The sequence below is a fragment of the Panulirus ornatus genome, chromosome 50 (genome assembly GCF_036320965.1).
Source record: "Panulirus ornatus isolate Po-2019 chromosome 50, ASM3632096v1, whole genome shotgun sequence".
Classification (NCBI taxonomy): Eukaryota; Metazoa; Arthropoda; class Malacostraca; order Decapoda; family Palinuridae; genus Panulirus; species Panulirus ornatus.
This window is the reverse complement of record NC_092273.1, coordinates 6,977,150-7,003,150: the sequence shown is the minus strand read 5'-3', so window position 1 is coordinate 7,003,150 and position 26,001 is coordinate 6,977,150. Positions and strand designations below refer to the sequence as shown.

Here is a 26,001-nt window from a genome sequence, read left to right as displayed (position 1 = left end):
TCGGTATTCCCATTCATAACAGTACATTCAAACTGTAATGTAAGTCACCATTATATCGGTATTCCCATTCATAACAGTACATTCAAACTGTAATGTAAGTCACCATTATATCGGTATTCACATTCATAATAATACATTCAAACTGTAATGTAAGTCACCATTATATCGGTATTCACATTCATGATAATACATTCAAATTCTGATATATTTTCTAACGCATTTGTAATAGAAGACTCCGCGTCGGGGTCACACATCTCACACGCGCCACACTGACGGTAGCTCGTGTCTCCTTGACTTCTTCCGCTGCTAGGATGTCCTCATCCATCAAAGATGACGGTGTAATGTTTACACCAAGAACCACGTCACGGCTCCTAGATACCCTTAGGAGGAGATGGAGACTTTCCTCACTCAGAAAATCGAGTCGATTTTGGGCTCACGCGATTTTTAAATTGCGCCCTTTTCGAGCATTAAGAGGTCAGTGGCAGGCAATGGTGTATCTAGGGTATGGTAGGTAGGGCAGGTGCCCTGGGCGCCACTTGAAGGGGGGACGCCACTCAACAGGTTTATGTTTTGACATATGGTGCCTGATTGACATTTTTTAACGGTTTGGTTTTGTAAGATAAAAAAAAAAGAAAAGAAACTCGTCTACTTTTCAACTATAGTAATATTTTGCTGCTGTCAGTTGCATTACTGCTTCTACGTTACAGTTTTGATCAAATAAGTCTGTAACTTTATATCTTTGAGTTTATATTCATTTTCAGTTTGGGCTAACTCTTCAGTAGTTTATAAGTACACTGTATATATTTTTATATACATCAACTGTATGTACATCTTTAATCAAGCCAGGGGCGCAGTTTCAGGGCTTGCCATAGACGCTATTTCCGCTAGATTCGCCCCTGAATAGTAAGCGGTATTTTAGCTCAAAATACTTTTTGTTTCAAAACTGAAAGATAAGATATTCATACACATCTATGCTTGAAGTATTCATGGAAGATATATCATAATGCTCTAATTTATCAATACTTAATCATCAAATACGATGCAGTGGAGCACAAATATCTTAAAATTGACTTCATTTAACAGCTTAATTAAGCGTCATTAAGAGGCCTAAAAGTTATTTTAACACCATATTTGTATTCACCATGAAAAATACTTTTATAATGAGTTGATGACGGAAATTTGCTTTTCTGAGAAAAATACCAAAAATTGAAGGTTCAGCGTATTTTTGGCACCAATTTTTTTTTTCAAAATTGAAAGATAAGATATTCAAACACTTCTATACTTGAAATGATCATGGACAATATTTCATAATGCTATCAGTTACAGATAACATACCCAGTAGATACGATGAAAAGGAGCAGAAAATATTTTACAAATTTTCATTTAACAGCTTAAATTAATGTCATAAAGATAACTAAACGATATTTTAACACCAGATTTGTATTCAGCATGCAAAATAGCTCTTATATTGAGTCTTTAGAGGAAATGTATTTTCTGAGAAAAATGCCAAAAAATTGAAGGTAATAGTTACAGAGGCGTATGTGGGGTATGGCAGGTAAAGTAGGTGCCCTGGGCGCCACTTGAACAGGGGCGCCACTCAGGCATATCTGGGGTATGGCAGGTAGAGTAGGTGCCCTGGGCGCCACTTGAACAGGGGCGCCACTCAGGCATATCTGGGGTATGGCAGGTAGAGTAGGTGCCCTGGGCGCCACTTGAACAGGAGCGCCACTCAGGCATATCTGGGGTATGGCAGGTAGGAGTAGGTGCCCTAGGCGCCACTTGAACAGGAGCGCCACTCAGGCGTATGTAGGGTATGGCAGGTAGGAGTAGGTGCCCTGGGCGCCACTTGAACAGGGGCGCCGCTCAGGCGTATGTGGGGTATGGCAGGTAGAGTAGGTGCCCTGGGCGCCACTTGAACAGGGGCGCCACTCAAGTTTTTTTTTTTCTTTTGACATATGCTGCCCAATTGACATTTTTAACGGTCTGGTTTTGTAAGATAAAAAAGTCACTTGCCTACTTTTCAACTATATTGATATTTTGCTACTATCAGTTGTATTACTGCTTATACTTGACAATTTTGTTCAAGTTTTCCAGGCTTGTTTCTGGTACTGACCTCTTGTCTAGTATTCACAAATTTCCCACGTCACTTCAAAACACGTCGATGGAGGTGGCTGACTATATGGGTGATGTGACGCGTTGTCATGCATTGGTTAAGTGTCCTCGTCTGTTCTTGTTTCGTGTGTTGGTGTCGCTTGTATTTTGCACCAGACCTAATAAGAAGTGTATGAGGATGTGTGTTATACACGTCTGAAAAGCATTCTAAATCCCCACTGAAATCTAACCCTTTGAACACGATTAAAATCATGTTTTTATTGTGTAACTCTAAAACGTCTTTTACTGCACTCCTGGAGCTTCAAGGATGCGCTCCACTCAGCAGCAGGGGGACTCATGGACTCCTTTGGTGTGAGAAGTTCTTCTTTGAGGTTATACTCTCTTTACGCCCATTGAGGTAGACTTTTCACTCACAGTTGTAACCAAGTACAGGCGGAGTTCGGAGAGAGAGAGAGAGAGAGAGAGAGAGAGAGAGAGAGAGAGAGAGAGAGAGAGAGAGTCCAAAATCATCGTGAACAAGGCCTATGCCATCTCGGCTACCATAAGAAAGCAAACCAAAATCACCATCACTCAAACCCTCCTTGGCTAGCCCCACTGGTCTTGCTTTTTGATACCCCCCCCTGGCATGTGCGAAAATGAGGAGAGGAAGACCTCCATACGCGGCCCTTGTATAATAATCTTATCATGGTACAAGTGACGCTCGCTGCTTAGAGTAGGTGGGAGGAGTGTCTATCAGTGTTCTGGGGCAACGGCTGCTTAAAGGCTCTTGCTGCCACATCCAGCACCTGCTTGTTAGACCAGGTGCGCTCCGTCTGCAGACGGTGTATCTTTTCGCGGGTTTTTTGGTGCGACTTGTGGAGGAGGATCTACCCCTGGCGAAGAAGAGGAGACTCCCTCAAAAGAGGCTAGTGGTCTGCAAGAGGGAGACTTGTTACGTATACAAGAAATCTTCTCTGGTTTCCATGAGGAAGCTCAGTTTTTGAGCAAGAGTCCTTTCGGTGATGTTAAGTGGATTCTCGAAGGTACAGCGAAGCCTGGTGATATAAAAGAAAAGAAAGAGCTATACCGAAATATTAACTCGTAGCGGCGGTGCTTTTACGTAACCCTGAAGGCCATGGGCGGAGGTGATGTCAGAAGAGGGAGACTAGCATATTATTTTCGTGGTCCACAAGCCTCGTGCCTGAATCAAGGGAACCTCGTTAGTCGCTTTTAGCTTTACCAAAATTATTTTGACCAGGTAGACATCTTACCTTCATACTTCTCAAGTAAACGAAAATTAGCTCGGGTATTGCAATGCTTTCTCTGTATCCGCGCGATTTCGTAAGAGACTGAAATGCTGCGATTATTTCAGAAAGGTTCACCCACACTGTGAGAAAAATTACAGGCACAATTAGAAGTTTCTTTTTCTGTAGCCACGCGATTTCGTAAGAGACTGAAATGCTGTAATTATTTTAGAAAGGTTCACCAACACTGTGAGGAAAATTACAGGCACAATTAGTTTTTTTTTTTTTTAAGTGAATGTGTTGGTTGACCCAAGCTTACTTGGTCCAGGACGGACTTTTAAGATTTTCCTCTGTGCGTCCCATAGTGTTTCTGTTGAGTCCACGGAAAGTGTTGAAGATTCAGGGGTCTTAGATGCATAAGGTGTTTCTCTCTCTCTCTCTCTCTCTCTCTCTCTCTCTCTCTCTCTCTCTCTCTCTCTCTCTCTCTCTCTCTCTCTCTCTCTCTTCGTGCATATCGCATCTTTGGATTTCGGAGTAAAAGTCTTATAGTCTTCCATGAATGTCGAGCCAGTCGGATGTTATTTCCGAATATAAGTCTGGGGGTGGCCATGCATTTTCAGGAGTCTCCAGGAATGGAGATGGTGACTGACTTACCTCCACCATCTGCGCTTCATGGAGTACAGGCCTCAGTGATTTCAGCCGTTCCCAGTAATCTAGTTCCTCTCCCACCTTCACATTTGGCCGTGAAAGATCTCTGAACACACTCAGGTTCTGCAGTTTCATCTTGAAAGTCAGCAGGATCCACTTTTTTGAAGAAGGTAACTTTTTTCTTTTTCTTTCTTTCGCTGAAGGTTAGGTCGTTAGAGATTTTTTTTTTTTGATCACCCCGAGGGCGTTCACATGGCTGAGTTAGTTTGTGACAGTTTTTGTATCCGTCTGGTATCATGTCCTTAATTTTTTTTTGTACTTAATTTTCCCCATACCGGAGGAGTCGAACTTTACCATGTGCTGAAAGCTCGCTCGTTCTCGGCGGCCCAATGGGAGACGTCTTTCTGTAGCCTAGCATCATCCTCTACTGGCGTGATTTTCATACTTATTCCAGTGTCATCCACAAAGGGTAACTGTGGCTTGTATTCGTGTCACTGTCAGAAATAAGGTTGAGTTACGGGAGAGGTGCAAGAACAGTTCCTTTAGGAGCTGATTTCTTTTTCTTTCACTGTGGAGACACTGGAAATAGCGTGGTTTACATAGGTAAGAAAAAAAAAAGGGGGGTTTAACCAGCTCCCAGTTTTTTTTTCCGGTTATTTCCATCGTACGGATTTTATGTGCCATGTTATTATGTTCCCTTTATGAAATGCTTTATCAAAGCCTTTTGTAAATCACATCCGCAAGGTCTTTCTCTAGAGCCTCAACAATTGTTTCCCTGCCCTAAGAACCATGATAGCCTAGCTTATGAAGAGTGTTTGATTCCCTAACTTTAGTTAGTTTGCCTCTCGGGAATCTCTAAAATTTGTGTTCCCGATTTTTTTTCTATAGCCTTTTTTAAGGGGGAATGCTTTGCCTCCATCTTTGTGTAAGTATGACGATGTGAATCAGTCCCAAACTCTAGAGCATGATAAGAGAATCTCGATTGCTCTGTTGTTTGATTAGGGCTTCTGTAAGAAGTGCTTTTTTTTTTTTCATTTTTACATCCTAATTCAATCTAATGTCACTTTTCACCTAATCACCTAACCGATAGACTTAGAGGAACAATGCTATGCGAGTAGCTTTTCTTCATATCTTGGAACTAAGTTCACGAACATTATTGCCTCTGTAGGATTAGCAGTAGGACTTTGGCGCCATTGAAGTGCTTTATTAAGTAATCTGCATCTCCGTGTCTTCCTTAGGGAATGTGAGGAGCAGACACTTGTGCTACTTTGAAAAAAACAAACATATTGTATTGTCGTTTTCCTTGTTTATTTTTTCGTAGCCGTGACCCACCAAGTTGGGTGTTCGCTCGTCTTTCCCCCAGCCTGCCATATTTTAACTGTCTCCCTTCCATGTCATTGTAAGACATTGTCTAACGGCAATCCGTTATCGGGGAAAATGAATCACGCCAACACACCCCCATGTTTGTCTTAGATTTGGCTTTTCACATGCGCGTCCACACGGTACATAACAGACTTATTCAAACATCATTTCTATTTTGCTCTGTTACTACAGATAGATTAGATATTAACCAAAAGACTTTCATTAGAGGCATTATTACAGCTAGCTAAAGCTTTGAAAATAATGGACGTTTAAATGTTCATAAATGTAAATCGTCACATTCAACAAGCTTTATGGAATGAATAGCTTAAGGGGCGTAATATTACATCAGCAGAAGTGAAGAGTCACTGCATCAAAAAGAACTCAGCTGGTGGGGTAGCCCACCCCACAGACGGTCAAGGAAGAGCAATTGATAAAATACTCACCATCAAGAGTAATTGGCAACTTACTATGCGCATCCTGCCCAACTCTGGCCCTTGTGGTAACCTGCTGTAAGTGAGTCCTACACCCTCTTACTTCCTGATGGTGGTGGATGCCAAGGCCTGTGTTACCTCAGACCCACATTCTTGCCCTTGCTCACCCGACTCAACTTTACGTGTATAGTTTTCATCTTATGCTTTCTAAGGCTAGGCTACTGCCTGATTGCAAGATGTTCCTCCTAGCCTATCATGGGCGTATACTCCTCGTTATTTTCTGGGATGTTTTGATCTGTGGATACCAGCAGCCACAGAAAATCCCGATTCTCTTAGAGATGGTGATTTCCCTAATTGTAAGGGAGTGAAGGTGGTCCGAACATGAACGACACGTTGTGACCACGGCCTTGTGACACATAGGGCGTTTATTTTACCATCTATCACTGGGTGAAAAGCACCTTTAACATTCTTGAGAAACATCAACGGAAGTTTGGATCAGTTGGAGATTTGCCACCACGTACGTTTTTCTACGCCGGGTTAGATTTTTTTTTCAGCCCTCACCTAACCTAACTTAGCCTAGTTTTGGGTGTGGTGAGGGTAGGGGGCAAATCTTCAGGTAATGAGAGTTTTTATGATAAATGCTTAGTTTCCATGAACACGGTTGGAGGTTTCCACTGAAACCAGGGATTCATGTGGTAAGATTACCATTTCTCTTTCCTTCTGTGAAGTCAAGAGATGAGTTTATTGTATATATTGGTTTCAAAATAATGCACAGTCTGTGGCACAATGTGACCCTGGTCTCTGGCAGCTCTTCAATGTAGGCCATGTGGGCAGATGGCATTGTAAGGTTATAGAGCAGTTGATTCACCAGGTGTTGCCGGGGAAAAAACAGGATGAAATCATATATGGCGGAGACGGTCAAGCGTTACATTTGATTCCCAGCATCTGTTGAGAGATGATCTTCATACACTAGGATGTAACGTTTACAATGTATATCGATAAGTGAATGTGTCCTGATTGGTTATTAACTTCTAGTGACTGGTGCGTTTATGCGTTAGGTATTTTGTGGTGTGTCTTCCTTCTTCAGGTAGTTCCTTTGTTGTATCATATTCGAAGTAGTTCTTGTTGTCTTCATATTTAAGGCAGTTTCTTATATACGCATTCCTTTTTGATGAACTTTTTTTTCCACGTATTTCTTTGTCTACCTCTGTTAGATAATTGAGCTTTTGTGTGTCTTCCTTCGTCAGGTGTTTGGACTTTATTTTTTCGTTAGGTGGCATATCCTATCGGAAATAGATCCTTCATTTGTATTTCTACATCTAAACATTTACTTCGTAAGCATCTCTATATCTTTTTTTTTTTTTTTTTTTTTTTTTTTTTGTTAATCTCGTCGATTTACCTTCCCTAACGTCCTACATCTTCTTCAGGTGATCCAACCACGGACAAGATGAGCAGCAGTAAATTTGACGACCTTCTCACTAAGCTGGGGACGGGCAGGTGGAACATGCTGTATTTTCTCAGCTCGTCTTATTGTAAGTAAGAAACGATAATGCATCACATCTTTTCCATCCACTCTCAGAATTTCATCGTATACCCTAAAGGTCTGGTCCGATTACAGACTAGAATTTCACTACACGAAACAAAAGATATCGCAAAAGGCTACATATATATATATATATATATATATATATATATATATATATATATATATATATATATATATATATATATATATATATGTATCAAAGTTTTTTCCATTAACAAATATGGCTTTTGATTTTTACAGGGTCTTTGCTATTGCCTCCACAGTTCATCAGTGGTGTATACCTGGCGCCATTCGTCAACTTCACCTGTCTTCCGCCTGAAAATGAGAGCGTTACGGTGATTTCAGAGTAAGCAACGCAGACTGTATTCCAAACACTAACTGTGAACACACTGGTCGATGGTGTACTGTTTCTTCGATGTCTCTGAAGAAAAGAAAATCCGATTTGTAAAAGAAATTAAGAAAAAATCTAATAATCTTTGGTTAAGTCCTTTACAGTCACATTCACTAATAGTTTTTTATATGTATATATGAAGTTAACTTCCGTGATGCCTTAGTGTTATAAAACACGCCAAATTATTACATTATGCTGTGCTGCCGATATCACTATTGAACTTTCTCGTCCATTTCATTGAAGTTAGATTTATTCTGATATAGTGAATATATATATATATATATATATATATATATATATATATATATATATATATATATATATATATATATATATATATATATATAGCTTCGCTCCCGTGGGCTACACAATACCTTGGTTCTCCCTCTGACAGAGACTCCTGCAGCTACCAAGTGACCAACTCCCCCTTGGCGAAACCGTGTACTGAGTGGGACTTCGACGACACCGTCTTCACCAGCACCCTCACCTCTGAGGTCGTGTAATCAACTATCTGTACAGTACGGGGAGGGTGTTGTACACTCGTAGGGGGCCCCATCTCTTGGAACATCTCTACTACCATGCAACTTTGGATAATATTTTGCTCAGATTTTCGACTTCTTCAGATTTTAATGAAAATCTGGGAATATGTCATATTCTATATGGTGATTAAGGATATTGAGTCAAAAGACTGCATTTCGTAAAATTAAGCGCTTCATTACATACTTAATATTAATTAGACATATTAATATGCTAATTACTCGACTAATTACACGAATTTTAAGGTTTTGACTACAGATTCTTATTCAGGAGACGTAAAAAAATCTATGCTGAAAATTTCAGGAAAATCAATTTTTTCAAGAAAATCAAGAAAAATCCAAGGCCCTGGCATAATATTTTGCTCAGATTTTCAACTTCTTCAGATTTTAATGAAAATCTGGGAATATGTAGAATTCTATATGTTGATGAAGGATATCAAGTCAAAAGACTGCATTTCGAAAAATTAAGCGCTTAATTACATACTTAATATTAATTATTATATTAATATGCTAATTACTCGAGTAATTGCACGAATTTTAAGGTTTGACCACAGATTCTTATTCAGCAGACGTAAAAGCATTTATGCTGAAAATTTTAGGAAAATCAATTTTTTCAAAAAAAGAAAAATCCAAGGATATTTTGCTCAGATTTTCAACTTCAGATTTTAATGAAAATCTGGGAATATGTCGTATTCTATATGGTGATTAAGGATATCGAGTCAAAAGACTGCATTTCGTAAAATTAAGCGCTTAATTACATACTTAATATTAAGTATAATTATATCAATGTGCTAATTACTCGATTAATCTCATGAATTTTAAGGTTTTGACCACAGATTCCTATTCAGTTGACGTAAAAAGATCTATACTGAAAATTTCAGGAAAATCTATTTTTTCAAAAAAATCAAGAAAAATCCAAGCATAATATTTTGTTCAGATTTTCAACTTCTTCAGATTTTAATGAAAATCTGGGAATATGTCGAATACTATATGTTGATTAAGGATATCGAGTCAAAAGACTGCATTTCGCAAAATTGAGCGCTTAATTACATACTCAATATTAATTATGATTATATTGATATGCTAATTACTCGACTAATTACACAACACGTGAGGAATGCGTGGGAGAAGGAATGCTTCCCATTGCGGAAGTATGCGTGTGTGTGTGTGTGTGTGTGCAATTGGTAATCATAACATTTTGAGGTACCTAACATGTGAATGAAAAAAAAAAAATAATCAGTGAAATTATCGACATTGTTACCACCAAGATATTCCTCTGGTTGCCTGCAAATAATGTTTCAAGATCTATTTAGGAAGATGAAGAAAAAAGCAAATAGCATGATTTACAACAGCAAACAATAGGAATCATCCAATAAACAAGACATAAACACACGAAGTAGCAAGTCCTACCTACGTGTATTTGCTTACTGATAAGCATAAAAATCCGGATATAGAGAGAAAGAAACAGAAAGTGAGAGCGTACATGCAGATAAGAATCCAGATATGGAGAGCAATTGTAGGTAAAACCAGAGTCAGAAACTATACTGAAATGGGCCTTATTTCTCCCTAGACATATGGTTATACATATATTGCATACATTACCTTCAGTCTTCTCTATCCTGGTTTGTTAATAGAGATCAGGAACACGGGAGGTAATCGTTGTTCTCTATCAGATAACCTTGTCATAGACCGTCGGGGTCTTCTGTTATCTGCCCCCCCCCCCCCCCACACACACACACACACACACTGATCTCCGTCAGATAACGCCGTCACAGACCATCATGGTTCATGGGCACCGTCATTGCCACTACGCACCCTCGCGTTCTCCAAAACAGTTTAGTTTTTTTTTTTTTTTTTTACACATGTAACTAGTTCTCTTGGTCAGGGTCGGATTCTCTTTCAGTAGGCGGATAGAAGCTTAAGGGCAATAAACCTTTATATCTGTGTTAGTTAATGAATCGAACTTCGTAAGTTTATTAAGTAATCCTCTAAAGTTGCTCAAAGATTGAGTAAACATATAAAGTTACTTAGATTAATTAAACCTAAGTTTGACTACAAATTGATTAAACCTATAAAGATGATTAAATTTATAAAACTACTAACATCTTCAGATGTTGAATTAAACCATCAACATTATTGATTAAAACTTGAATGAGTAGATTTTGGTAGTGGGAGGAGCGGCTACAAAAATATTTCCATAGGTTGGGCGAGAGAGTGTATTATGTCTGCCCAGCTTTGGTTTGTTGGTGTGTAAGGGCATTTGATGAGCTTTCGTACGAAGAAAGTTGTTCGATGAAAAAAAGAAATATTAACATAGGAGACGTGGCCGAACTCTGAGGGCCACCGCTGCTCATGGAGAAGGAAAGAGAGGTTATGATAATGCACTGTGAACTTTTAAGGTTATTATTATTACCATCAGGTCCTTAATGTATTTTGGTTAGACTTACAACTTCACCTTTTAAAATGTTCCCTGATTTTTATATTAGGTTTCCTGAAACGATTTATCTTCCAGCTTCAGCTGATGATATCAAGCTGAGCAGAAATTGAGGCAGCGTTTCTAGTGAGTGTTGAACTGACCGTCAGCCATCTTGCCTTCCGCAGTTTTCTCTGGTGTGTGAACGGAAGTCCTTGCGCGCCACCTACCACGGCATCTGCATGCTGGGCACGTTCCTCACTCCGCTCCTAGGAGGCTACCTGGCCGACAGGTACTGCTTTCTCTGTGATGACTATCTATGTGTTACAGGGAGAGAGAAAGGTCGTTACACTTGTATATATGTGTGTGTGTGTGTGTGTGTGTGTGTGTATTAACTCGGTACTTTTTCATAAATCTCCATTAGCTCACTTAGCGCACCATGTTCCGTCATTCCATTAGTCGATATATTTCAGAAATACATCACCCAACCATTCACATATTTTAGTATCTTTCACTAGGGATACAATAATCAGCGGCGTATCTAGGGTATGATAGGTAGGCCAAGTGCCCTGGGCGCCACTTTGAATGGGGGACGCCACTCAACAGGGCTGTGTTTTGACATATGCTGACCGATTGACATTCTTAACGGTTTGGTTTTGTGAGATAAAGAGAGAAACTCGCTTCTTTTCAACTATGGTGATATTTTGCTACTATCAGTTGCATTACCGCTTCTACGTTACAATTTCGATCAAATAAGTCTGTAACTTTAAGTCTTTAAGAGTTTATTTGTGTGTGTGTGTGTGTGTGTGTGTGTGTGTGTGTGTGTGTGTGTGTACAAAAGTAAATGCTCAGAGTATTTCTTTCATGCCACAGTATGTGACACCTGTACTTGCAATGTTAACGTGGGAGATGTACTAACAGAACATGACTGTACTAGGTGCGCTTCAGACTAAAATAGAGTGGGATGGAGGAGCGATGAATGGCTAACCCATATATTTTCATCAAATCAATCATCATTATATGTACTTTTTAGAATGATTAAGGTTGTATAACGTATCATCGATAAATAACTTCAGCATTTAAATTCTGATAATTCAAATACACAAATTAAGAATTATGGGATATGAAGTTGGATGTCTTAGTGGATATTTTGATGCATTATGATCAAACTTTTTTCACTTTTATCACTTTAATCAGAGAAAATGTATATTCATAATTTGATATGAATATACATATATATTCATATATATATATGTATATATATATGTATATAATTTGATATGAATATATATATATATATATATATATATATATATATATATATATATATATATATATATATTGCTTGTACCCTCTGATATATGAATACTCTTTATTAATAGTACTTAGATCACACCAGATATACAGACAGACAGATTGACAAGAGACAATCGTTTCGACAACCAAGTCGATTCCATCCATCCCCTTCCCCTATACATACACACGACCCATCCTAGCTAGTGTCGTGTGCATTCTCCTGGTAACGTTTCCTGGGCCTTCTCGAGGTACGGGCGGAAGGTGGTGGTGGTGGTGATCCAGGCCGTGTTCACGTTATGCTCGATGGTCCTCATTTTGCTCACGAACTTCACCGCCATCCTTGCTGTGCGCTTCTGCATGGGCTGCGTCAGTCTTCTCACCTTCTTCATATTTGGTGAGTCCTGGTAGACCACAGACCCCTTCACCTTCATCGTCATGAGTGATTTCCTGCAGCCATCTTGCATTCTTCGTTTTCATTCATTTCCTGAGTAATGGGAATGAAGCTTCTGTATCTGCGGTGAGTATTTGCACTCTTGTTCATCTTCACTCATCAGTAACATCTTTCATTTTCTTCATCTCCGAGAACTAATCCCATATTCTTCATCTCAGGTGAGTAATGCGTTATTTTCATCTTAGGTGAATATTGGCACCCTTCAACTTCGGTAGATACTGACTTACTGTTTTTTCTTTGTTCAATGCGCAATTTTTTTTTTCACCCTTCATTCTCAGTGAATAAAGGCAACCTTCTTCCTCTTCACTGCCTACCGACTTCCTTCTTCTTCTTAATTATATTCTTGTACCCTTTCATCTTCAGTGTGAATTGGCAACCACCTTCATCTATACAGTATGTACGAGACATTATTTTTTTTTACTTTCGTTAAGTATTGGTATCATTTCTCATGTTTGGTAAAGTACTCATACCGTTTACTACCTAAGCGTAATGTCAACTCACTTCTTTGATGAGAACTGGCACCCTTCTTCATCTACGAATGCTGGTCTCTCCCTCAAAACCAATTTCTGCTCAGAAAATATTCTCTTATTTCCCACTTCGGTAGATATTGTCGGCGCTCTTCCTCCGACAACACCACAAGCCTTTATGTTTGGTATGCATTATCGTTTTCCCAAACTTTAGTGATTATGGCAGACATCCTACATTGACTGTGCCTATCGGAGCACGAACTCCTACACTATAGATGACTCAAATCGATGGCGACACCTGTAAAGGACTTAGAAGAGTAACTACAACATTATCTTCCGTCTCGAAACGCAGCGCCATACACCATCCTATCAAGCATAGGTTTCCATACGAGTCAGTATTCATTTTCTCTTCAAATGAATGTCTCTTCTAGGGCTACTATAGAGGTTCAGTATGAATTCCTAAGTGTTTGAACTCCCTTGATAGTTGTAAAATTATGTAAACATTTTATGATAAATGATTCAGATCACAAGCCGAATCCTTAAGGGCGTTCCTTGTTCATTTTCTGTGTATTCTTGATGTAACCAAACCGTCTATAAGTTGTATAGGAGCACAAGTCTCAGTTGTTTTTTTTATGGCCATACTGTAATTCCGCAAATTGGAAGGTATGATAAAGTGTCTTGTAACGTGACGACTCGATGGCGAAATACATCATACCTCACGACGAAATTCTTCACTTGAGATTTTCCCCCATTTTTTTCTTGCTTAAATTTGTACCGTGTTTCTACCTGTGTAGTTTTTTCTGTGCGTGGTGATCTCTCTTACTTGTTCGCTGTCCTTCGAGTTAACATATGATTTTTACGGCATCTTCTGCCTTTGTGTTGTGCGTCTTGCAGCGTTGGAGGTGTGCGAGCCGAAGCACCGGGCGACGGTGGGTATCCTGACAGGGCTGCCGTGGGCGCTGGGCACCATGGCCTTCGGTGCGGTGGCTTACCTAATCCGTGACTGGCGGTGGCTCCAAGCGGCCGTCTCCCTCCCGCAGCTCCTCATCTTCCCACCTCTTTAGTGAGTCTCACATATGTTTGTCGTTCGATTTAACGGATATCAACATCTAAATGTCATTACTCCACAGGATCTCTGCCGTATGTAGAATTCATTAAAAGCAAGCAAGTGCTTTGGTAATCAATATTAGGACATGATATAGCGATAATATATTTTTAACCCGTGTGTGTAATTATAATTTCATCCTCCGATAGCCAAAACACTATCAAAACACACGAAGGTGCACTCGGGACTTATCGGTTTCATTTTTTCGTGGTTATCATGCGCACACCACTGACTGCAATATATCGCATGTTTACCAAATGGCGTCCTAGCTACGTCTCTTCGCTGTATATCAACTGACTTATATTTCTCTCTTGTGTCTCCCCTGATGATGTGATTATTACACGAAAGTGCACATGTTAACTTATCGTGTTTCATTTTCCCCGTGGACTCTGGAATATCTTGATCACACGCAAAATTGTGATCCTTTCCTTGCGCTACCTCGCAAACGCGGTAGACAGCGACAAAGCAAAAAAAAAAAAAAAAAATAATAATGTATATATATTATTCCCTGGGGATAGGGGAGAAAGAATACTTCCCACGTATTCCCTGCGTGTCGTAGAAGGCGACTAAAAGGGAGGGGAGCGGGGGGCTGGAAATCCTCCCCTCTCGTTTTTTTTTTTTTTTTTCCAAAAGAAGGAACAGAGAAGAGGTCCAGGTGAGGATATTCCCTCAAAGGCCCAGTCCTCTGTTCTTAACGCTACCTCGCTATCGCGGGAAATAGCGAATAGTATGAAAAAAAAAATATATATATATATATTATATATATATATATATATATATATATATATATATATATATATATATATATATATATATATATATATTATCCCTGGGGATAGGGGAGAAAGAATACTTCCCACGTATTCCCTGCGTGTCGTAGAAGGCGACTAAAAGGGGAGGGAGCGGGTGGCTGGAAATCCTCCCCTCTCGTTTTTTTTTTTTAATTTTCCAAAAGAAGGAACAGAGAAGGGGGCCAGGTGAGGATTTTCCCTCTAAGGCCCAGTCCTCTGTTCTTAACGCTACCTCGCAAATGCGGGAAATGGCGAATCGTATGAAAAAAAAAAAAATATATATATATATATATATATATATATATATATATATATATATATATATATATATATATATATATATATATATGTCAGTGAGAACAACATATACTTGAAGGTATATTAACATGTCACCACGTCTTGTACCTCATATGTGAACAATATCCCGCCAGCTTCTTGGACGAGTCCCCTCGGTGGCTGATAGTGCGAGACTACCATGATGAAGCCCTCCGCGTCCTGCGCAAGGCAGCTCGCTGGAACAAGGCCACGCTCCCGCCCGAAGAAGAACTCCGTGCCCTTATGATAGATATCCAAGAAGAGGTAGTGATTTTATAGTTATGCAATATATATACTGGTATTTATCATTTAAGCGTGAAGATAAACATTCGTTAAACATTCTTTGACAATTAATGTAATTTCGAAGCATTTTAGGATATACATGTAATTTTTATTCAATTACGTGCAAATGTTCATAATTATTGAGGTAATTATTTAGTTTGCAATAATGTTTTTCACTTCTAAGAATAATTTGAAGAAAGGAACTCATCCTCATGAAAAGATTAGAAAATGAAATACAGATGGACTGTCTAATTAGCAGAGACTATGTTAATCCATGAATCATATTTGTTCGGTCAGAAGTGTGACACACCCTCAGGGTAGAACTTACTCGATTTTTATATTTATGAATAATAATAATTAGCTATAATTGTAAACTAAGACGTTCAGCAAGTATATGCTAATCAGTGGCACATTAATGATTTTTTTTTCATCTATATGACAGTCCTCGACGCCATCGAAAAACCGAGATGCAGCCACTGAAGCAGACGCTACGAAGAAATGTCGATTCCTGACTGTCCCAAATCTCTTCAGGTACGTTGGTTTTATGGTTTATACACGTGAACTTCACAGCTAACTACCATACTCATGATGAACCACGTTAAGCATAAACGGACTTGTATGAGTGACATACATATGAACTATCAGCATTTCAAAACACCTTAGGCAATAGCCACCATACGCTTGAAACAGTATTTGAACCATTGTAGATGAAAACCCCATTACCTTTCTATATATACCGCTATCGTATCGTACAAGTATTTTCAGCCATAAAAGCATCAATGAAAAGTAAATGCAGGAGGTATAAAATTTTGATGCATTTATAATGCAGGTTTATCTGCTGAATGATTTCTTGAGTATTTACAAATGAAGAGATTGTGTAAATAAAGTGCTGTTATATATCATACTTTTCTACATTTACTAGGTTAAGCACAACCATACATAAAATGATCAGATACCGCAGGAAGTGGATCAGTAATTCTGAAGTTTCTCATAAATATGTTGTTTTATTGTTATTTGGGGGACACTACTAACGGCTATGGAATGAAGTGTGGAAATTATAATGACAACACTTTTGGTATATGGTATACTTTTCTGTGAACTATATATAAGTGGAGACTACTAACGACAGTGGAAGCCCGACTTCAAAATCATTGAATAATGTAGAACATCAAAACCTTTTTAAGAAACTTTGCTTTTAAAGATCCAAAGCCATCAAGTTTATCTTTACGTAGGAAATATAAAACTAGAGATATGGCACGGTGATAAGGAATTAATGCGTTCTTGGGAATGCAGTAGGGGCTAGGATGTAAGAGAAACCAGAGGGAAAGCATGGTAGGTAATAGACTGTCGAGCTCAACCCAGGTGCTCATTTCTCAGTCAACCAGTCACACTTCATCTAAACACTGATATAAATTCTTATACATTATATATTATGTAAGCAGATTGTTGTACTTTAGTTTTGGGAAACCCGTTAATTTTCAGTAATAGACTGAAGAACTTTTTTGTGTTTTTTGTAAATCGTATGAAAATGGGAAATGTACAGCTTACCACAGGACTTCGTTTCACTGATGTTGATTTTTATCGTGTCTGGTCCTTCTCCCTGGACAGGACCCGAGCTATATCGGTCATCACCATGGTCATGTGTCTGGACTACTTCGCCGTCTCGCTGGTGTTCGACGGCCTCAACCTGAGCGGCGACAACTACAGCGCAAACCCCTTTGTTTACATCGTGCTCACCGGGCTTGTGGAGGTCCCTGGCTACTCCCTCACCGCTCCCATCATCGACCGTTGGGGCAGGAAGTTGCCAACCGCCCTCAGCTACCTCGTCTGCGGCCTCGTCATCCTGACTTTGGCCTTCATACCACCAGGCAAGTCCAAATCACGGCTCGCGAAGATATGGAGGCGTCAGGTATACTTAACAAATTGCCTACCCTTTTGGACCAGTTGTATCTTTTAATGGGTTCAGATCAAATAAGGTCTAACTGAGCATACAGGGTAAGATAAAGTATATTTCAAGCAGTGGACACCTTGCAGTAAAAGTCGAGTGGACATGATTCACTACAAGATCACCCATATATGAATATATATTTTTTATATTATGATGGAAGGTCCATTTATAGACAAGTACAAATCAAGGCCGTACCTTGATTAACACCTAACATTATCTTCACTTGGTGTTTTCTTCGTAAGATTCTACCTGAATGTAGTCTTTTTATACGATTCAGAATTCATTTTAAACATATATGCTTTGTACTCATTACGAAACATTCATTAAGTTTTAGATACTTGAGTGATATCGTAAGTAAACAACCTCGCTGATCGGTTATCGTAATGTTACTTGCGTCTTTTACTTCTATGAAATATATATTTTTTTGTTTTACCCAGGCCCCACCTTCTGTTCCGTGAGCGTCAGACTGGTTAGGATCCTGTTCGTACTTTCCTGTGAACTTTCCATGGTAGTCTTGATCCCCCTTCTCCACGCTACATGTTATTCTCTTTTCCTATCATCTTTCTTCCAATTGTAGGTTTAGCCGGAGGGAGAGGTGGGTTTAGAGGTGCCTTTTGCTGCATTTTCTTGTTTTGCTACCATGTTAGGCATCATTTTAGCAGATAGGAGCCTAGTGGTAAACCAGGAAAAAGAGACAAAAATTGTAGTGTTAAGTGGGGGGATATTAATAAAGACAGAATGGTAAATAAAAAGACTCCTCCAATGGGATACAGTTGCACCCTGACTTTAGGAGCACCGGCCCCTGAAGTTGACATGACATAATGTATGTAGTGTTCCCTGCTCCGTAGACATGCAGTGGCTGGTGATGTCCCTGGCGCTGCTGGGGAAGCTGTGCATCAGCGGTGCCTTCCAGATCATCTACGTGTACTCCTCCGAGCTCTTCCCCACCGAGGTTCGTCTCCAAGGCATCGGTGCAGCCTGCTTATGTGCTCAACTGGCTTCCACCATCCTACCCTTCATCACCACCTATCTGGTCTGAATCACGCAACTCTCCTTTATGGTTCATAAATAAGCAACTGTATTACATCGATTGAATACATTTTCTTAACCCCCTTTCACTCTCACGTAAATCAGATGACTTCAATTTTACGTTTGTAATTCCACTGATTTCTGATTTTATTCTCGAATTCCCGTATTACTTCGTCAGCCTTCAAGGCTTTCCTGACCCCTATTTCTCTTCTAGTTCCACTGAATTTTGATTTTACGCCCTGAATTTGCTAAAAGAGTTTCCCCGACTCCCAGGTTCCTCTTTGAAGCCTCACTGATTACCTAATTTGATTAATGTCACAATTTTTTTCTCTTTTTAAACTGCATGCATCTCCCGGTCGATCCCTTCAAGTCCCGCTGTCTCAAGTTTTACCATGTACGTCCCAGTTACTTTGAATTTCATCCCTTCATAGTTCCATTGACACCCCATTTAGTACACATCAACCATAAAATTGCCCTCAAAATCCCATTGCCTTTACATGTCACCATTATTTTGCCCCTCATCTTCAATTTTACCCCCCAGGTTATACTTACTCCCCATTATCCACCCTCCTGCCCACGACTTCATCTCCCCTTGCGTGCTTCCTTTAATAACTCACGTCCTTGATTCCACAGGGCCCCATGGTCCCATGGGTCCCGTCCCTGATCTTCGGGGTCGTGTCGATGCTGGCGGCTGTGGCGACCATGGCCCTGCGGGAGATGAAGGGCATGCCACTGCCGGACACCATAGCGGACCTTACGAACAACGCCTCCTCCAGAAACAGGGAGGAAATGTAATGCGGCAGTAGACGGGACAATGAGCCATCGTCTATTTCTTTTTTTTTTTTTTTTCAAAGTTTGGTCTTGTATTCTAGGGACTATGGCCATCTGGGGGCTTTTAGGATCACTGGGACTATGGCCATTTGGGGGCTTTTTGGGATCACTGGGACTATGGCCATCTGGGGGCTTTTGGGGATCACTAAGTTGGTTATTATTTAGGGACGTGGAAGTGGCCACTGATCTGGGCATGCAGGTGGCCACTGTCTAGGAACATGCAGGTGGCCATTATCTAGGGACATGCAGGTGGCCAGGCCTTTGTGAATAATATGAATACTTTTTTTTCATAACATTTGTATTTGTGTATAAAGCTAATGAATTTCTTTTCTTTTTCAGGCCTGACAGTACACCTGCTGACGTTCTTTTGCCAGTATCAGACAAATAACATCTGTTGATGGTCTGGGATGATGTCAACCAGGCTCTGAGGTCAGGTTAACTAAACCCTGGGGGTTAAGTTAACCAGGCCCCAACTTAAGGTCGACCAAGCTCCTGGGTTAGGTCAACCAGACCTTACGGCCATACTAACTGGGCCCTGGGATTAGGTCAACCAGGTCCTAATGTGAGGTCAGCCACTCCCTAAGGATGAAGTTAGTACGGTGAGGACGAACACCAGACAAACAAGAGAGGAGACAGGCTTAAATAGGGGTAGGCATCAAGTCCAGAACGGAGAGGTAGAGAACCATTTACATCGATGTCGTCAACGTAATCTTGAGTGGTTTCCAGCTCCTCTGGTTCTTGTGGGGGAAATAGCATGAGCTTATTTCACTGGTGTTTAGTAAAACGCTCTGAGGACCTCCATTTGTGAGCATATATTGACAAGATTTTGAGACAATATTGTTAAGAAAGACGCCCATTTGTAAGCTTGATTTAAGGAGATTGTAATACAGTGCTGTCTTAGAAAGATCTCACTTGTAAGCGTTCTTTAAAGTGTTGCCAAGAGAGACATCCCTCTCAGAATTCCCACTCACTACTCCATGTTTGTGTTGTACTCGACACCAGGCTTCGTTGTCCGGGCAGGGTAAGTGGTAACAGTCCTCGTGTGTAAGTATATTTCCGTGGCTTGTAATACAATGTTATGAAGACAAGCACTTTTCAATATCCTTACTACCTTCTTATAACTAGCGCAAAATTTGACATCTAATGCTTTGATTCCAAGTGGAAATGGTGTATGCATTGACTGCCATTATGACATGAATATGTAAGGATCTACATTGGATTGCAAAACGAACATTAATAAGACCTGGGTTTTCTTGAATACGGATGAAAGTTGGATACGAAACGTCTCTCGATTACCAGAAATGGTTAATGATTTTCTCGTTTTAGAGAAATTGGACTGCTAAATTATACGACGAGTATAGATTGTGGATCGCATGAAGAAATTACTCTTCCAATTTTCCACCACCATCCACAACTTTTCCCTTGCTAAAACCCCATATACGTTGCAACGCAAGAAAAATCATATTGGGGTAACTGAAAGGTGAAAAGCTGAGCTGGGCATAGGACAAGAAGAAAGCTAAGTTGATTTCAAGAATAAGAAAAGTGATCCTGGAATAAGCACTAAGGTTAAAGGACGAAGAAATGATTAAGTATCTTTAACCCCACGAAATTTGGGAATAGGTATTGTATTGATGGAAAAATGGGTTGTAATTACATACTTCTTTATCATGAAACATAGTTACAAGTCCGTAGATTTAGCCCCCTTGAATATTTTTGAAATTTTCAAGTACATATTTGCTGATTTTTCATAATAAGAACTTGTCAATCGGTATCAGTTTTTTATCTATTGCCTGTACAGATTTTGTTTAACACCCCAATATTGGACTTGATAAGCACCTGCGAGGTATGGGTAAATATGAGGCTGCTCTTATACCAACCCATTAAGGCATTAACCATTAGAACTGTAGGTGTGCCTTCTGGAATAGGAGGATCTTAAGCCAACCGTCGGCAGCCTCCGCTCTTGTATATATATGGATAGGTTGCCTCAGTGAGCAGTGATGACGACACCATTGCAGCACTCCCGTCGATTTGTGGGCAAGAAGGGCCTGAGCTGTGAGCAGAAAGGGTGTGGAGTAAGTTTACACATTGCATTGATTTCCTGGGCATGGCTGCATTACTAATGTTGCGAGACATGTATAACTGATAATTGATTTAGGAGGCCCCATAACGTTACTATGTATATATGAATATTTTTTTTCAAATTGAAGGTCATTTCCTGTGAACTTCGTTTTTCTTTCATGTAAAAGGATATAGATCTATAGAAATATGCATCAAATGGCTATGTATGATGTAAGCTCGTAGATTACCTTAAGCCATTCGCACTGCGACCCTAAACGTTGGATGTATCATAATACCATCAGGTATTACTGTCTCAGGGGCTATGGGTTTATTTGAAGATGGTTCTGCAAGACAGAGGCACAGCTTGAAAAATAAATGAGTACTTTGTACATGATGATATATGCATGTAAAGCCGAGGTTACACTTGGATGATAGGTTACATCGGCATGTCACTAAGATATTTGCATAGAAGTAACTTGATTTCAGTGAATTTTACTTCATCCTACAATCACTGTACTTGTATAAGGCTTGTTTTATTTCATTGTCTTATGTTTTAGAATGATTTTGGCGTTTTTCACTCGGAAGAAACTATTTTCTAAAAACTCTGATGATCTCATACCAAGCACAAATTTACTGTTTTCAGCGACGCGAATTATCTCATGAATCGTTAACTCTTCTTGTTTTCCAAGATATTTGTATCTCAAATTCCACATTTCACTGAATTTCATACGTACAAATAAAGTAGATAATCATTTGTGCAAGAGAAATATTCAACTTTAACAAAGCGCTTGAGATATAGATGGTAATAAGTTAGAATAAGAAGTTTAGGCTCTGTTATTATACACTTAATGTCTTGAAAACCCTAATAATACTTATGTAATCCTGTAGTTATTTAAGGAACGAAAGAATATAAAATTACCAGTGATTAATTATTGTATGGGATATATGCGCATCGCGAGGCTCATGCATGTGGGTTTAAATATTCCTTCCTCCTGATTGGCCGAGACCTCCGACATCAACACATCTCCTCCGCCAATCAGGAGCGTTGTTATGAATGATCCCGAGTTTCAAAACATCTATGGCGGAGAAAGACAGATTTTATTTTGCTTTATAACGCAACGAGAAAGGGAATTATAGAATTAACCTCGACCTCAGTGAGTGAGCCAGTTTAAAGTCGTGGTGGTGAGGAGCAGGTTTCTAGGTAAGGCTTAGGAATAAGTTAAATATTGAGGGAAAGATTGCGAACTGATGATATTTTGGGGAAGGTCTTTTGGACGCCTTTACAATTATTTGAGAAATGGATGTAGGGTGAATTATATACATTTGGGGGGGGGGGGGTGATGTTAAGTATGATGTGTTTACTCATGGGAAAAATTTTATAAAGAAATTTGGTTGCCGTGTGGATGATATCGGCGAAGACTGTCAAATATGGACTAGATAAATTCAAAGCTCAGACTCAAAGCTGTCAAATATTTGTTTTACAGGTTCATTTTAAATGTAGTGTTTTTTAGGTACTTGCATGGTCCTTAGTACCAAAAATATGTTTTAGCTAATATGATAATTGTATTCATATAGTGGCGGATGTAAAATCTAGGGTAGGTTAAGTTCTTGATGCTATTTAGCTTCCAAGTGGTATTTTAGGAATTTCTTGTATTTGATAAAACTTTTGAAAGTCTTTGATTATTTTTTTCATTACTTATGTGGTAATAGAATGATTTCTGACATGATAATAGAATGATTTCTGACCTTTGCTCAGTTAGTTTCTATTTACAGTATGCCTGTATGTTTTTAAATCTAACTTATTAAAAGTATAGAATTTCAGTTTAATATCATGCTTTTAAGGACGATATTTTCATTCTAAGTTGAGTAAGGGTTTAGTAATGATAAAGGGTGTTTAATATTAACTAATTGACATTCTTGTTTCTGTATGTAAGTACAGTCTACAAGCCTTAGGTAAGGTATGGCCAGGTGTTTTACACTTAAGTGCTTTATTTTCTTAAAAACCTGTTAGTGTGCCGTTCTGTTTCATGGTTTTAATTTTCATTGATAAATAAGGTTTACCCCATAATCTTTTGGTTTACTTTTGCATCAAAACTGACTTTAGATATTAGGTGATGTTGTTCTGCATTGCTTTTGTAATACTTAGAGGATAGAATAAGAACTGCAGTGCATTTATTTAATGTAGAAGCATGTGAGACACTTGTAAAAGTTGACAGAGCCTACTAAAACCTCACCAAGCCTTGCTTATGGTTGAGAATTGTCTTAACCTCTTGATATTGAAAGTTAGTTTTGTTTTAAGGACAAGAACACAATTATTGTGCATTTGAATTTAAGGACTTGGCATTTTGCAGTGCTGAATGTGGGCAAAATGGAAATAAAAAAATTGCTTGCATTATAAATCGAACAGGCAAGCACAGCATGTTCTGAAGAGCAGTGTTAAGGCATGACAAAGTTATTAAAGAAAAAGCAGATGATAAAAGTGATTATTTTTAAGTTATATTACCACGGAACACATGAAAATGAATGTTGGGGAATTCATTTCCTATTTTTGCATTTGATGCTTGGCTTATAGATGTAGTGGTAACCTACTGATGGGCAAACAGATGCTCTTCGGTGACTTTCTGGTTGAGGAAAAGGCAAGCGTGAGCAACTGCTCATACTTGTCAATTTATAACTACTGATAGAAATCTGTTCATATCAACTCACATTTTGAAAACTATTGATAAGCATGTAAAATTAAACTAGAATTTTATCATAATTATATGCTGTGGATTTTGGTAATACTTAAATATTAATGTGCCATAGAAATTGTTGAACAATGTATGCCTCAGTCCTGATATGAGAAAATTTTGTATTAGATTTTGAATGCTCTTGAAGACAGATTCATAATGAACACTTTTGAAAGAGGTTAGTCAGACTTGTCTGTGAATGAAATTGGCTGGAAAGCTGGTATTTATGATACTAATAAATATGCTTTTCTGTAGATGTTGATAATTTTTTAAATTTGTTTTTTTTATATAATTTTGGAAAAATTAACATATAGCTGATGATCAAGTTTTCAGCTTTTAAGTTATATTGAGAACACATGATTAGTTGAATTGATGATGATTGACCAGCCATAAAGGACACCGATGATACCTTTCAGAATTGGCAGGATGTCAAAACTTCCAGCCCCTGCCAGCCGTCTCCGGTCCCAACCCTCTAAGTTAAAGCCCCCAGGATCAACTATGAAGCGACAAGCCAGTGCCAGTCATTTGATTTCCTCACCAGAGAAAAAATTCAGGCTTAGTTCATCTGGAAGCTCCAATGGTAAGCGTAACTGTGTGGTTGGCATAAGACTTTTGTAACTGTTTTCTTCTGTGATGATAGGTATTGAGGGTTTAGTCCTATTGTAAATGACCAGGCTTTTCAGTCGTACAGTTCTTGGTTTGTAATTATCTTTCAGGTTTAGAGTCTGTTGATTTTGGTTACAGAGGTCAATACAGATCACTGGGTGCCATATACTGTATATTGTATGTAGAAGTCAGGCTCATTTTCTGAGATAGTGTAATAGAATACCAGTTGAAGTTCAGCGAGTTGACAAGGAAATAAACTTGATAATGTAGATGAAGTTAGAAGATACAGGTAGCAAATGTTTATGAGCATATTTTAGTGTTAAATCACAAATAACTTTTGATTTCATTTTTTTTTTTTTTTCAAAAATTACTTTATCTTGTCCCCTTTCTAAGTTGACCATACACATGCACAAAGAAAAAGATTGTTTTAGAAGTGTCTACAAAATCTGTGAAATGTTTGTCAAATAACAGTTTTAAATATTTTGCATGGGAAATCAGCTGTCTGTATGATTCTTCCAGAATTAATAGATTTACTGCCTTACATGATAAATGGAAATGGCCAGAGTGCTTGGCAAAGCACAAACACCTTATAGTCAAGGGGATAATATTACTATAAACTAAAAACCATAATATTATTCTAATACGAGTTCTAACAAAGTTTTAGTGAAGAAAAGATTATCAATTGCATATACAGTACTGTATTTTATTGTAGATTTCTCAGCTAGATATATGATTTTTGTGATATTCCTGTAGGTTAGTTGCAGTATTTGAGGATCTTCTGTTACTGTTAGGTTTGCTAAAAGGTATCATTTGATTTGAAATGATAATTTAAGCTATTTAAATTTTTCCCAAGAGATGGAGAGATAGGTGACTCAGAGGGGAGGGAGTGGGGGTTTACTGGAAACCCTTCCTTTTTAATTAATTAAGTAAGCAGGGGAATAAAATATTTTTATTCTTACTAAGGCTCAGTCATCTTTTCTAAAGTCTACTCATTTATGTGGGCAATAGCAAATACTTGTAAATTTTTTCTTTTAGAAATTACTTTTAATATTTATTGCTGGACTTTGTGTAGTATTTGTATTAATATTGCTCATTTAGTTGGGATAGTTGTTAAAGGCAGGCTCTGGTTTTGGTACATTGCACACGAGAACAGGAGATGGTTCTTTATAAGTGAGATTATCATCTTGTTCGTAAAACCACCTTGCAAAAGCAGGAAAGGCATTTATGTACAAAAGAATATTGTTAGTTTAATCACCATCATCAGTACTTAGAGATTTGGCAAATGCTACATTTTTATGTTCTTCCGCAATGCACAGTGTATGTGGTAAGTAATGTCACCTCCGCTGTGCATAGTGTATGTGGTAAGTAATGTTGTCACCTCAGCTAACATTATTGTTAGCAAAATAATTGAAGGCTGATTTGTGGTAGAAA

The 26,001-nt window shown here is 38.7% G+C and overlaps 1 protein-coding gene across 1 annotated transcript in view; it reads left to right on the top strand.

Moving 5' to 3' along the window:
- Window positions 1-256: 256 nt before the first annotated feature.
- ncd (non-claret disjunctional) overlaps window positions 257-26,001 on the top strand; it is a 56,375-nt gene continuing 30,630 nt past the window's right edge. The window contains exons 1-13 of the mRNA XM_071691601.1: window positions 257-474; window positions 7,204-7,308; window positions 7,563-7,668; window positions 8,108-8,207; window positions 10,851-10,954; window positions 12,207-12,352; window positions 13,771-13,939; window positions 15,204-15,351; window positions 15,812-15,900; window positions 16,978-17,237; window positions 18,166-18,350; window positions 18,980-19,137; window positions 24,381-24,544. Of these exons, the coding sequence (XP_071547702.1) occupies window positions 312-474; window positions 7,204-7,308; window positions 7,563-7,668; window positions 8,108-8,207; window positions 10,851-10,954; window positions 12,207-12,352; window positions 13,771-13,939; window positions 15,204-15,351; window positions 15,812-15,900; window positions 16,978-17,237; window positions 18,166-18,350; window positions 18,980-19,137; window positions 24,381-24,544 (1,897 nt within the window). The 5' untranslated portion in view covers window positions 257-311. The remainder of the gene's footprint in view (window positions 475-7,203; window positions 7,309-7,562; window positions 7,669-8,107; window positions 8,208-10,850; window positions 10,955-12,206; window positions 12,353-13,770; window positions 13,940-15,203; window positions 15,352-15,811; window positions 15,901-16,977; window positions 17,238-18,165; window positions 18,351-18,979; window positions 19,138-24,380; window positions 24,545-26,001) is intronic.